This window comes from Bubalus kerabau, chromosome 18, assembly GCF_029407905.1.
Source record: "Bubalus kerabau isolate K-KA32 ecotype Philippines breed swamp buffalo chromosome 18, PCC_UOA_SB_1v2, whole genome shotgun sequence".
Classification (NCBI taxonomy): Eukaryota; Metazoa; Chordata; class Mammalia; order Artiodactyla; family Bovidae; genus Bubalus; species Bubalus kerabau.
In genome coordinates this window covers 15,653,850-15,668,903 of record NC_073641.1, presented here as the reverse complement: position 1 = coordinate 15,668,903, position 15,054 = coordinate 15,653,850, and the positions used below count along the sequence as shown (strand labels likewise).

Below are 15,054 nucleotides of genomic sequence, written 5' to 3'. Positions count from 1 at the left end.
TCTATGATGACTCATAATTGTTCATCTTTGGCACTTTAAAAATAGCATAAAATAACTCTATGACTATTTTTTACTAAATTGTCCTCGTTTCAACTTTTGACTCCAGTTGTTATTCTATACAATTCAAATCATGGCCCTTATAGTTTCCGATTTTTATTTCATCCCAGAAAAATCTAATTTTTTTTCTATCTGGATATTATATATGTGCCATAGAAAATTTCCCTAGTATTTCTAGTTTTCTTTGATTAAGTGTTTTTTTATCCTGACTTCTGAGTTCTCATTTGGGATTTTCTAGCTTCAAAAAGGTATTGCAATCTTAATGTTATTAATTGAGTCTACCGTTTTTGTTACTTTTCCACCTTCTCTGATTTCTTATAAATATTATCAAAATCTGGGAGGTTTGTCACTTTAGATTTCTTTGTTAAACTTTTATATTTTGTATGTATTGGCCTCTGATCCCACTAAATAACTATTGTGCTTGTTTATGTACTGGACTTTATTTGGTGAATTTAAATACCTACCTTGACAAATAGTAATATTTTTCAGTTGGTATTTTTAAAAATCTAGAACTATCAGTTTCAGCTCTTTGCTAGAGTTGGATGCTTGAATAGATGGTAAATCTCACACCATTCATACCTAACAAAGTTAGATGTATCTAAATCTTCTGTTTAATTTTTCCTTTAACTTTCTTCTAAGTAAAAATAGAGCAACCATGATACAATACATAAAGCCTTCATTAGACTGAGTGATAGGATTTTAAATTTATGTAGAGTCATCAATTTCGGGCTTGCTCTACCTGAACAAGGGTGATCTAAATAATAATCTCTACATTGGCCACCAATGTAGCCAATAATCAAATGTATTATCTTAGCTAGATATAAAGCGTTATTTTAGGTCCTGTTAATTTTCACTTAAGATTGTTGCATAGAAGCATGAAATTACTTTTTTTCACAGTTCCTTAATGCAAACTGCGTGCCCAGTAGGCATTCTAGTTATCTGTGGATGTACAACATGTAACTCTAAAACTTAGTGACTGAAAATAGTAAGTCATTTTATCTTCTCTCATAGTTTGTATAGGTCAGGAATTTAGGAAAGCATCAGTTGAGCAGCTCTGGCTTGGAGTCTTGCGTGTGATTTCAGGCCGTGGTGACTGGAGCAGGTAGACCAGCCAGATATCTCTATTTTCGTGTCCCCACAGGGCACTTCCATGTAGCGTTTCTCTGTGGACTAATTTGGACTTCCTCCCAGCATGGCAGCATCAGGCAGTAGGACTTCTTTTCCTGGAGACTGAGGGCTTCAACGCGGATGTTACAGCATGTTCTACACAGAAGCTGCATTGCATTTTATGACCTGTCTCAGAAGTCACATAGCATCACTTCTGCAACACCATGTTGACTGACTAGTCACGACAATCTCCCAGATTCAAGGGACACCACATTACAGTCTAGGGAGTATCATCTGATTCACAGTCTTGTTTCACAACCTTTAAAATAAGCAAGTTGTTGACTAAATGGATGGATGAAATCATAGTAGGGCATGAGACTAACCAGCGTGCTGTAGTCTTTCTACTTCCTTCCCAGGCAATGCTAGTAATGCTGCTTTACAGTTATACAGCAATATAGTTATCTAGTTTAACTCTCATACCAATCTTGTGAAGTATCCCTTTTTATATGTAGAGAAACTAAGGCTCAGAAATGGTAACTTTCCAAGTGAAAGTGAAGTCGCTCAGTTGTGTCCAACTCTTTGCGACCCCATGGACGGTAACCTATCAGGCTCCGTGGTCCATGGGATTTTCTAGGCAAGAATACTGGAGTGGGCTGCCATTTCTTTCTCCAGGGGATCTTCCCAACCCAGGGATCGAACCTGGGTCTCCTGCATTGCAGACAGACACTTTACTGCCTGAGCCACTAGGGAAGCCCTAACTTTCCAAGAGTCATGGGAAAAAAGTGAAAGTGTTAGTCTTTCAGTCATGTCCGACTCGGCGATCCCATGGACTGTAACCCACCAGACTCCTCTTCCATGGGATTTCCCAGGCAAGAATACTGGCGTGGGTTGCCATTCCTTCTCCAAGTCATGGAAGTGGTTGGTAAATACTTGCCAGAAGTCATGTAGACTTTATGTTAAAGCCCTCAAGGTAAAAAGGTGTCACATTTAATTTTATTTTGCATCTTTGGCAGAGTGCCTGGTACAAAGTACAGTAAATATTTAGTAAATGTTCCTCAAACTGAAGTGAGAAATGGTGACAAATTAAAAAAACAAGCCTTCAGTAATTGATGCAAGGACATGGGCTGTCCATGTGGGGCAAAAAATATTGTATTGCTTCCTCACAACCAAATGAAAAACAATCTCTAATGGATTAAAGTCTTAAAAAGCTAAACTTTAAACCTTCTGGCAGTTTATATAGAAATAAACCTTCATGACATCTGAGCCAGGAAGTATTTCTTAAAAAAAGACACCAAAAGTGCTAACTATAAGTCTGATAAACATGACTACATTAAAATAAAGAACTTCTATTAATAAGGGAAAAGACACTAATACAAAAAAAAAAAAAAAAACTCAAATACTAAAAAAAGAAATTTGCAAAACATGAAACTAGCAAAGCATTAGTACCTAGGATATATAAAGTAATACTTTAATCACTTAAAAAGACAAGCATCACAATAGAAAAATGAGCAGATGACATGAATGGTAGTTCAGATAAAACACAAATGGCAATTAAACATGAAAAAGATGTTTAACCTAATTAAGTCAGGGAAGTTCAAATAAAGACTGCAGTAAGATTCTTCACTGACTGATTGACAAAAATGAAAGTCTGACAGTGCCAAGTATCTCTGCAGATAGGAATCAATGGGAATATTCGTGCACTGCTAATACATGTGTAAATTGATTTTTAAAATAATAGTAATAACTAATTCAGAAAAAAATCTAATCCTATGAAGTTGGATCTTATATTCTTTAAATGTAGCACACCCACCCCACCCCCACTTCAGCATTTACCTAAAAATATGTTTGCATTTGTCCACAGGTGAAATTGAACATGTATTCATAACATTATCTATAATAGCAAAACACTGAAACAACTCAGATTTCCATCAAAAGGAAAATGGGTCAATACACTGTAATATATTTACAATAGAATGTTTTGTAGTAGTGAAGAAAATAAACTACAGCAACATGCAACAGCATGACTAAATCTTCAGTTCAGTTCAGTTCAGTCGCTCAGTCGTGTCTGACTCTTTGTGACCTCATGGACTGCAGCACATCAGGTCTTCCTGTCCATCACCAACTCCTGGAGTTTACTCAAACTCATGTCCATCAAGTCAGTGATGGCATCCAACCATCTCATCCTCTGTCATCCCCTTCTCCTCCCGCTTTCAATCTTTCCCAACATCAGGGTCTTTTCAAATGGATCAGTTCTTCAAATCAGGTGGCCAAAGTATTGGAGTTTCAGCTTCACCATCAGTCCTTCCAATGAATATTCAGGACTGATTTCCTTTAGGATGGACTGGTTGGATCTCCTTGCAGTCCAAAGGACTCTCAAGAGTCTTCTACAACACCACAGTTCAAAAGCATCAGTTCTTCAGTGCTCAGCTTTCTTTATAGTCCAACTCTCACATCCATACATGACTACTGGAAAAACCATAGCCTTGACTAGACGAACCTTTGCTGACAAAGTAATGGCTCTGCTTTTCAATATACTGCCTAGTTTAGTTATAACTTTTCTTCCAAGAACCAAGTGTCTTTTAATTTCATGGCTGCAGTCACCATCTGCAGTGATTTTGGAGCCCAAGAAAATAAAGTCTGCCACTGTTTCCCCATTTATTTCCCATGAAGTGATGGGACCGGATGCCATGATCTTAGTTTTCTGAATGTTGAGTTTTAAGCCAACTTTTTCACTCTCCTCTTTCACTTTCATCAAGAGGCTCTTTAGTTTTTTATTTTCAGCCATAAGGGAGGTGTCATCTGCATATCTGAGGTTATTGATATTTCTCCCAGCAGTCTTGATTCCAGCTTGTGCTTCAAGTAGCCCAGAGTTTCTCATGATGTACTCTGCATATAAGTTAAATAAGCTGGGTGACAATATACAGCCTTGACGTAGTCCTTTTCCTTTTTGGAACCAGTCTGTTGTTCCATGTCCAGTTCTAACTGTTGCTTCCTGACCTGCATACAGATTCCTCAGGAGGCCGGTCAGGTGGTCTGGTATTCCCATCTCTTTAAAAATTTTCCAGAGTTTGCTGTGGTCCACACAGTCAAAGACTTTGGCATAGTCAATAAAGCAGAAATAGATGTTTTTCTGGAACTCTTGCTTTTTTGATGATCCAGCAGATGTTGGCAATTTGATCTCTGGTTCCTCTGCCTTTAGGCAGAGGAAAATCTTAGTAACAACAAATGAAAAAAAGAAACTACATAACACTGCATAAAACAAGATATCATTTTAAAAGGCCAAAAGGAGCAAAAGTAAACAATGTATTTAGTGGGATTTTAGTGTGTAGTCCCTAAGTCATGTCCGACACTTTTGTGACCCCATGGACTGTAGCCTGCCAGGCTCCTCTATCCATGGGATTTCCCAGGCAAGAACACTGGAGTGGGTTGCCATTTCCTTCTCAAGGGGATCTTCCTGACCCAGGAATCAAACCCAAGTCTCCAGCATTGCAGGAAGATTCTTTACTGCTGAGCCAGTGGGGCAGATCCAAACAATGTAAATGTAAGTGGTAAAACTAGAAGAAAATATTTAACACAAAATTCAAGGGAGTGGTTACCTATTACATAGATAAAGGCAACAGTGTTTTAATATTCTGTTTCATAAGTTTAAGGATGGATTTAATTTGTTTTCAAAATATATATCGGAGAAGGCAATGGCAACCCACTCCAGTACTCTTGCCTGGAAAATCCCATGGACGGAGGAGCCTGGAAGGCTGCAGTCCATCGGGTCACTGAGGGTCGGACACGACTGAGCAACTTCACTTTCACTTTTCACTTTCATGCATTGGAGAAGGAAATGGCAGCCCACTCCAGTGTTCTTGCCTGGAGAATCCCAGGGACAGGGGAGCCTGGTGGGCTGCCGTCTATGGGGTCGCACAGAGTCAGACAGGACTGAAGTGACTTAGCAGCAGCAGCATAATATATATATGTATTTATAAGCATTTGTAAATTTCAGATACTATATTGAAATATAACATTTAATGTATCCTTATATAGATCAGAAGAAAAAAAAATGAACACATCCCTTTAGCTACAAAATGTCCAAATATCAAAAGCCTCAAGCCTTAGTGTTTCCCTGTCCTGACAAAGGCTTGGCAATCATTGGCTAAGAAGCCTGCAGAGATCAAAAAAGCCACATTGGTGAGAAAAATGTGCACTGTCTCTAGGCGTATAACATTTTATTATAGTGGCCTGCTGAGTAAGAAGTACAAGAAAAGAAATCTTTAGTGAAATTAAGTGAATTATGCAAGCTAAGTTGAGAAATGCAATTATCTATTGTAATAGTATTTATATTTTTTTCAGAGCTGTGGGCTTGATCTTGCCAGTTGATTTTAGACAATGATTTCAACAGGAAAGTTTTAATGTTAGAGTGTAAATGAATAGGTCACGGGGTTAAGTATATGTTTTTAAGCATTATGTGATCTACCAGCTGTGGAAACTTGGTTCCAAATTAAAATACAAGAACCAGTATCTTAAAACCATGATTTAAAAAATAAATAAATAAAAGAGCTCACATACTAAAGAGGGAAAACTCAGCCCAAAATTCAACATGGCAATGGTAATTCCCTCTGCTTACCATGCCTTCTTGATTTTGAAATGTACAAGTCTAGTCATTGGTCATAATACTATCGAAACTTGTACCTTTGTCAGACTCTTAAAAGTCAATAGATCCAACATCAAGCATCAACTTCCTTGCCTTCGTTTCCGCATCAGCCCAATGTCCTCTTGTGCTTCCCAAGTACTCCCCTCTCTTTTCACTCATTGCAGATTAACATTGTTTGCTAATGTATCTTTTCTTCCTCAGTGGGACTTAAAGCGCTTCAAGGAGATAGTCTGTCTTGTTTCCCTAGTGCCTGACCTTAACTGGAGCTCCGTAAATGATGTTGAATAGAACAGTCCCAGCCTAAATGTGTCCTCATGTAGTGCGGTTTCTCGCTCTGCCTGTGGCCTACACAAAAGCAGACTCTTGAGACAGCGTATAGGAGTCCGCAAGCAGGCCTTTCTGCAGCCCTCCTGCCCAGAGTGCAGGCAGCTGCCTGAGAACGCCCTCCTCCCCACAGTAGCACAAAAACCTGACAGGAAGTATCAGTTCAGTTCAGTTCAGTGGCTCCATCCTGCCCGAGCTACCTCTTTGCAACCCATGGACTGCAATATGCCAGGCTTCCCTGTCCGTCACCAACTTCCGGAGCTTGCTCAAACTCATGTCCATCAGTCTGTGATGCCATCCAACCATCTCTGTTGTCTCCTTCTCCTCCTGCCTTCAATCTTTCCCAGCATCAGGGTCTTTTCCAATGAGTCAGTTCTTTGCATCAGGTAGCCAAAGAACTGGAGCTTCAGCTTCAGCATCAGTCCTTCCAATGAATATTTAGGACTGATTTCCTTTAGGATGGACTGGTTGGAGCTCCTTGCAGTCCAAGGGACTCTCAAGAGTCTTTTCCAACACCACAGTTCAAAAGCATCAATTCTTTGGCATTCAGTTTTCTTTATGGTCCAACTTTCACATCCATACATGACTACTGGAAAAACCACAGCTTTGACTTTTGACATACAGATCTTTGTTGGCAAAAGAGACATTAGTCTCTGCTTTTTAATATGCTGTCTAGGTTGGTCATAGCTTCCCTTCCAAGGAGCAAGCGTCCTTTAATTTCATGGCTGCAGTCATGATCTGCAGTGATTTTGGAGCCCATATAAATAAAGTCTCTCACTGTTTCCATTGCTTCTCCAATACAGCAAGTAAAAGTGATTGAAAAAAGAAACCAAAATGAGAAGCAGAAGAAAGGGAAAGACATTGCAAATACAGAAGAATTTATTTCTATCCCCACTTTAACAGCTAATCAGCTGTGGGATATTGAGGAAGTCATTTAACCTCAGTTTTCTTATCTGTGAAGTGAGTATTTTGTTATTTAGTTAAGTCAAGTCTTATCTGACTCTCTTGCAACCCATGGACTGTAGCCCACCCGGCTCCTCTGTCCGTGGGATTTCACAGGCAAGAATACTGGAGTGGGTTTCCATTTCCTTTTCCAGGAGATCTTCCTGACCAAGGGATCAAACCCGTGTCTCCTACATTGGCAGGCAGATTCTTTACCACTGAGCCACCAAGGAAGCTCAAAAGTGTACATGTAAGAGTATATGTGTTTATGTGCTCATACTTGTATATAAAAGTTCTTAGTTACAGGAGGACCTTGGGGAAAACTAAATCTTGTTACCACAGAGTTTAAAATAAGATCCCCTGAGAATGGATACATGTGTAGAATGGATACATGTGTATGTATGACTGACTCCCTTTGCTGACCACCTGAAACTATTACAACATTGTTAATTGGCTGTACTCCAGTATAAAATAAAAAAAATTTAAAATAATAAAGCAAGATCTCCTGCTGTCAGATTATATAAATTTGAAAATGGCTTCAGAGAACTTTAGCCCCTGCCTACCCATACCAAAGAGGCCTGAGACCTGGTTCAAGTTCAAGGAGATTAAATTCTTTTTCAGGAAGGAAGATACAATTGGATCAGAGCTGTCTAGAAGTGTCGGCTGATTCCCTCTTAGGAAATCCTTGGGCAGTAGTTCTGACCTTGCCTGGAGATTATAAGGGAGAATATTCTTAAGATCAGCTTTGGGATAGGAATGTGCTTTCAAAGCACATTTTAGACGTGCTTTACTCCTACCAGAGATGTCCGGAAATTTCCCAGGACCTCGAGTCTGAAAGGCAAAGGGTGTCTGGTTATAATCGAATCAGACTTTTGTTAAATGTCATTTTTGTGGTAGGTCAAATATTTCAGTACATGTAGTTTGGTCATTTTTGATTATACCTAATTCAGAACTGGTTTTTCTCAGAATATCCTGTTGACACGTGGGTTACCTATTTGGGGAGAATAAGTAGTTACCTAATTTAGACCTGGAGTTTTGAGTTTACTGTACCAAGTGCCCTTCCAGGCTCTCTGAGATAGCACCCTGCAACCACCAGATATTTCCAGTCCAGCCCTCTGATGTGAGGGCACCTGCTGATCGAGCACAGGAGGAGAGGAAGAATTTGGCTTACATCCGCTGGTGAGGCCTCTGATGAGCCTCTGTCCTAAGCTCAGGGCCACCTGTGACCAGGTGAATGCCAGGAACCTGAGAACCCACACGGCTACCCAGCTCAGTGCCTCACTTCTGTCTTGGCCACTGCCCAGATGGGAAGGCCCTCTGCCCTGGATCTCAGCCTCCCCCTTGGGTTCTTCACAGTGTACCTGGCCCTTGCCAGGCCCTTCTCACCAGGGATTGTTTTTTCCTCTCTTCCACTGCACACAGCTACCGCCTAGATTCTCCCCAGCCTTACAACCCATAGTGTCATCCTGTCTGGGGACTCTTGTTGCCATGCCCCACATCTCAGGACAGACTTCCTAGCGCTGTTAAAGCCAGCCTCAGCCAGCCCACGTTCCTCAAAAATCCGTATGAACACTGTAATTTGAACTACTGGCCGTCTCTGAGGGAATCAGCCCCCAGCTCAGCTATCTGCCTAGCCATTCCGGGTGTCTTGCCCCTGCGCCACCTGCTGCTGGCCATCCCCAGTGTGTGCCAATACCAGTTGAGAGGGTTCCACCTCCACTCATGCCAACATGCTCAGAAATTCTCCAGGGACACAGAAAGGACTATTGTGGAAAAAGAAGTCTAACTGTTCTGCCTCCACTGAGAATAAACTCAGAGGAAACTGTGAGTAATGTATGCACAATAAGTACTTTAGTACAATGGCACAAAGTACTTTTTGGTAGGTAAAGTAAGATACAAATCGCTGTAGTAAGTGTTGGATTGGATTGGATTCATACCATCTCGCAGGAAAAGCTGAACGAACTTTTTGGCCACCCCCAATCATACCCTCAGTTAAAGTACAACTCTGTTTACCATCTGCAACAGAATGTAAGAAATTGCAGATGTGTTGCAGCCAGAACTCTTTACTAACAGTCTAACACGCAAGCTCTAAAGCTGAGCATTTTAAAGACGTGATTAGGTGCGAAGATACAAAGCTTGAGGTGAACAGCCCAAGTCTGCAGGGAGAGCAAATGCAGCCCTCTTCGGTCTCTGAAGCTGAGAGGGTGTTAAGGCTCTACAGACCAAAGTCCCTCATCAGCTCTCAGCCACACTGGAGCCTTTGCACCTGCCGAATCTGTCTGGAGCCTCTTTCCTCCCAGGGACCAGAAAGTAACCAGCCACCCAGATGTGCCATGTATATTCTGCTGCCTGTTTTAAAGAAACATGAGGTGTGTTTATTACCTGGCTGTGGCCAGGATAGTTTTCCGCTCTTTCTCCAGGCCCTCAGTCCATTTTACTGAGTGTGTGTGCATTGCTGCATGCAGGTTCACAGGTGCTGTCTATCTCTCCTCCTCTTTGTGATATGCTAGCTCATTTCCCCCAGATATTTGTTCATATGCAGCTTGTCGTGGTCCCTTGATCTTTCTTGCCGAACAAGAGAAAGGCATTTTTGAAGCGCTGGAAGCCTTTTGCTGGTGTTCTATCCAGCTGTCCCTGTTTGGTATGTTGGCAAAAGAGTCCTACCTTCCATTTCTGTGGAATTTGCCCATTATTTCTGTTCTTGCCTCTCAAGTGGAACCAGGTTAGCAAACGATAGAAAATTAAATCCAGATGCTTTGTGATAAGAAAGATGTTTTGTGAAAAAGACCACTCAGTCATAAAGAACGCTCAGAATGAGATTATGCAAATATTCCTATTATCACATTTTTCAAGTGGTACAGCACATTTGATTCTGATGAAAGGCAGGGAAATTCTGGTTAGCTTTTTATTTCATTTTTTCTGTTTTAAATGAGCAAAAGCTCACTAAAGCATAAAAGAACTTAGGTTTTCCAAAAGGGTTGCCTCACAATCACCTGTGTGCTTTCACAGCCCACCAGAGATGATGAATAAATTTTACTTTGGCCTCGTAGTTTATAATTTACCCATGCATTGTTGTAACAGAAATGAAAGAGGTTGTCACACTATTTAATTTCAGGAAACCTGTGATCTGGAAAAGATAAAGCCTGAAGCCAGACGATACTTGGAAAAATCAGTTAAAATGGGCAAGAGGAATGGGCTCCATCTTCCAGAACAAGTACAAAATGTGAGTTTGATTCTTTTTCTTATTAGAAAATAAAAGAATAAATTTTAAAAAATACAATGAAAAGACAGGAAATTGGGAAACAAGTATTTGTAACGTGGGAAATAACTTACAGTACAAATCAATTTACAATGTATTTGGTAGCCAATGATTTTAAATTTCACAACTCCTATTAACCTTGTGTTGACCGTCAAATAGCTGATAACTTAATTGTTCTTTAATTCTGTGTGGATTTTATTTGTTTTGTATGTGCCAGGTTTATCTCCCCCCATTCCGCTGTACGTCCTCTGATAGCTAGTTCAGATCTTAATAGTCAACTTGTATTGCATTCCTTTATGCATACAGAGATAGGGCACTGGTAATAAAATCCTTATGATGGAAAGTTTTAAAACCAGCACTTTGGAATGAAACCCTCTATGAGTAATATACGGACCTTAAAAATGGAGAGATTAGCTTCTCAAACGTTCTCCTTGGCCTAATACCCAGTAAGATCTTCCAGTCTCAGAAGCTCAGCTATAGAATTAACTCATTCTTCAGGATAGGACGACACTGCACAGTATGTGTTAAGTCAGCAGTCTCAAATTTAGTGTGCCTCCGAATCACCCGGAGGGCTTGTTACAGCTCTGATTATACAGGACCCCGCCTCTTGAGAGCTTGTTCTTCAGCAGGTATGGTGTGGGTCTCCAGAGTGGGCATTTCTAACAAGTTCCCAGGTGATGTTGATGCTACCTGTGAGAAGCACGCTTTGAGAAATTGTGTGCTCTATATAAGTTTTATAATCTAGAATTTTTAGAAGAGTGGGACAGGTTAATAAATTCTCTCATGTGTTTTCTTGTGATTTCCCTCCTATTGCTTTCTTTGATCTCCCACCTCGTACTTTTTTCCCTCTCATCTAGTACTTCTTAAACAAATGTTAGGGCCCATAAATCACCTTTATTTGCAAATGCTATATGAAACTAAAAACACAACCTGTTTTCCTAAGGAACCATGGAATTAATTACTTGGTTCTTACCGCTTCATTTACTTTAGTACCCAATACTGATTTACTAAATTAAAATTTCAGATTGGAAAAGATTAAAAGTGTTCATTATCAATAGGCTACCAGATTCATTCATTTACTCAGCAGCTACTTACTATATATGTACCATGTACCAGACTCTGCTTTCACTATACTTCCTAAATATATTTAGTTCTTACAAATTTATGCCTGATTTCTAACACATTACCAGGATTACCTTTCTGTACATATTACATACAGGTTCTCATGGACACAATGTAGAAAATTGCAGAAAACTGTGTTATCAAGCACATCTCTAAGAAAGTAGAGAGAATTGGGTACAGAACCTAGCCTTCATATAAAAGTGAAGCTTCCTTGACTGATGGAGATAAGAATGAATGTTGCATTTTATTGTTATCATCCTGTATTTGTATCTTTGTTTCAGGAAATTAAAGCAATGAAGAAGAGAATGAGTGAGCTATGTATTGACTTTAACAAAAACCTCAATGAAGATGATACCTTCCTTGTATTTTCCAAGGCTGAACTTGGTAAAACTTTGTTGTTTTTTTAAAAGAAGTCTATAATTTAGACAAATAATGTCACCCCACAATTTACCAAATCAAAGTTAAAAGAATTCTTTTAAAAATGTACCTTCTGCACAACCCACCACCCCTTGTAGAAAAAGCACAAGCAAACCACACCTCACTTTTAGGCTTACAAGAATATATACTGTTTGTAGAGACAGTCTAGAAGAAATTTTATAATCTTGCTTGACAACTCATGCTGGTGTTTAACAGCCTTTGGTGCTTTGAAAATTTTTTGCCTCACAGTACCCTCTACATTGTAACTTAAACTGGCGTTTAGTCACTGAGTCGTGTCTGAGTCTTTTGCAACTCCACGTACTATAGCCTACCAGGCTGCTCTGTCCATAGGATTTCCCAGGCAAGAATACTAGAGTGGGTTGCCATTTCCTTCTCCAGTGGATCTCCCCAACCCAGGAATCGAACCTGCATCTCCTGCATTGGCAGGCGGATTCTTTATCACTGAGGCACCAGGGAAGCCCCTGTAACTTAAACTAGCCTTTTCTTATTTGTTATGGATTTGCACAGGGGGTGGGGTGAGGGGGCCTTAATTTTGCCTGTTCCTCATCAAAATGCCATCTGTACAAGTGCATTGAGGCCTGGTCGTATTTTGAATTACCATCTCCCAGGCCACCTGACCTCTAACCACCACCCCATTCCAGTAACATCAAAGCAATATTATAAGGATTGTCATTATTTTACTTGAATTTCAATTACTCCACAAAAATCCCTGGAGCTTCGTAAAGGCACCATGCCAGTGCTAAATAAACCAATCATGAGTGGAAAAATTGATATGTGAGAAAATGATTTTTTGCAGGTGCTCTTCCTGATGATTTCATTAACAGTTTAGAAAAGACAGATGGTGGCAAGTATAAAATTACTTTAAAATATCCACACTATTTTCCTGTCATGAAGAAATGTTGTGTACCTGAAACCAGAAGGAAGATGGAAATGGCTTTTCATACAAGATGCAAAGAGGTATTATAAATGTTTGCCTTTCTTTTGTTTTTACAGAAGATGTTAAGAAAAGGGTTTGCTCTGTTTGCCAGTGTTGAAGCTAGCTCAGAAGTGGATTCCGATTTCTTCATGTAAACATGTTTCTGTGAAGGTCATGCCTCCTAAATCCTCAGACTTACAAGACTTAGCTTTTGGCTTGTTTTTTGGCAACCTTCTTAGTGTGGCCATAGGTTCAGCTGTTCTAATGCAGATTGAATGGGTTAGAGAAACCAATGGTCGTATTCTTCTTCCAAGTCAACAGTCCAGGGCTGGTGGAATAACTCTCTTCAGTAAGTGACTTCTAAGGCGAGTTTCTCACCATTTTCAAGCCTGTTGGGAAGTGGGAAAATAAAATACAGAGCAGTCATCTTTAAGAAGAAGACCTGGAAATGACATACGTCAACTCTATTCACATTCCATAGACCTAAATTCCATCATACAACTGTATCCAGCTGCAGGGGAGGCTGGGAAATAGAATCTTCAATTGATAGCCATTTGGTCAGCTAAGGGCACTCTATTACTAAAAGGAAAAGAGGAAGAATTAGAAATGAATTCTAAGAGTCAGCTAGCCAGCTCCACCACAGTCTGCCTCTCTGGCTATCCAAATAATCATGAGTACCCTTTTTTCTTTCCCCCACACAGAAGCCATCGACCATATGTCAGATCCCAACCAGTTAACTGCCCTTTAGCTCAAAGACCAGAATCTCTGAGCGGCACACAGTCCTCCCCAATTAGAGCTTCTCGTGACCTGGCCACCTGCGAAAGGGTGGAACACTTGCCTGGCCCGCTCACCTCCAACACACACACACCCAGTAGTAGAACAGGAACGGAAAACCACACTAAAGACTCCCATTTGAAAAAGGGAAGCGTGGGAAACACAGCAGGCCCATACCAATTCTCAGGAGCAGTCTGGCAGAAACCGGAGGGATTCCGAGCTCTGTGAAGTTTCCCGGGATAGCCCGTTGAACTTACTTAGGCCTCCTTTCTAGCAAGAATTCCTTTAGCAGTTGTATGCGGTGGCCCCTGGTTTTGCCTGCAGGGAATTCTTTCTTGTCCATTATCCTCCATGACCATATCCTAGACAGCCACTGGTATACATTCCTACTGATGCCAGTTTGAAGTCTGAGGGGTACTTTTGTAGGCCAGGCTTACTTATATTTGGTAATAAAATGCCCTCAGAAACCTAATAGGTTTCTTTTCTGTTTGCTTACAACCAGATTCGTGTTAAAATAATATCCAAACCTGCCAAACTTTTTCTCATATGCGGGCCTCTGTATGGTGTCCACCCTCTGGTCCTCACTTTAACGGCGTCTGCTTCAGGGCCCTCTGAAACCATAGACGTGAGGAGGAAGGCAGCACCCTCAACGCGAATCATAGTTCAATAGCGCTGAGCGTCAGTCTTCTCTACTGGTGTCAGGACAGAACAACTGCCTTTCCAGTCATCTGACGCTCCAGATCAGGGGCCACGGGCAGAATTCTCTTAGCAGAACTCTTTTCCCTCCATCTTTGCAAACTGACCAGTTCTCACTTGAGCTCATCTCTCTTGTGTAATCTTTCCAAAAGCAGCACATACCAACAAACATACACCAACATTCTTAGTTTTCCCAAACAATCCCCTCAGAGCTAAGACTTGGTAGGTGACTGGCTTGCCTTCCAAGTTATGGTGAGCAACAGTTTTTTAACAAATGTTACCTATGGTATACTGAGTATTACCAGCTTCCTACATGACAGCATCTGTGTCCTCACCTTCCATTCCTGTAGGTTCTTCATTTCTCTTATAGCAGCACTCTATTCCTGTGTTTAGTCTCTGTGGGTGTTAGGGTACAGGTTAAACCGATGTACAAAGTCAACCAAAAGCACAGTGACTCAAATAAGATGAAAATTATTTTTCTTCAGAAAGGATTAGTGGGTACCAGGGGCCAGGGAGACTGGGAAATTAGTGTTACCAAGTTTCTGTTTAGAAATGTCTTAGAAACAGTGGTAATGGGGTTGCACAACAGTATAAATGTAATTTGTGCCATGAATTGTACACTTAAAAATTGGCTAAAATGGTATATTTTGTTTTGGGTGTATTTTACTACATTTTTTTTTAAGGTTTATATCTCTTGCAACTAACAGCACAGGGGTGAGTGGTCCGGAGCTGGAAGATAGCTCTGCTGTCCTTGGTATGCGGCTCCAAGGTCATTGT

General features: G+C 40.5%; 1 protein-coding gene across 3 annotated transcripts in view; it reads left to right on the top strand.

The window, feature by feature from the left end:
* The window catches only part of NLN (neurolysin), a 93,323-nt gene that overhangs the window by 37,218 nt on the left and 41,051 nt on the right, over positions 1–15,054 (top strand). For all 3 annotated transcript variants that reach the window (XM_055554450.1, XM_055554449.1, XM_055554448.1), the window contains 3 exons: positions 10,188–10,295; positions 11,735–11,837; positions 12,688–12,848. In XM_055554450.1, the coding sequence (XP_055410425.1) occupies positions 10,188–10,295; positions 11,735–11,837; positions 12,688–12,848 (372 nt within the window). The remainder of the gene's footprint in view (positions 1–10,187; positions 10,296–11,734; positions 11,838–12,687; positions 12,849–15,054) is intronic.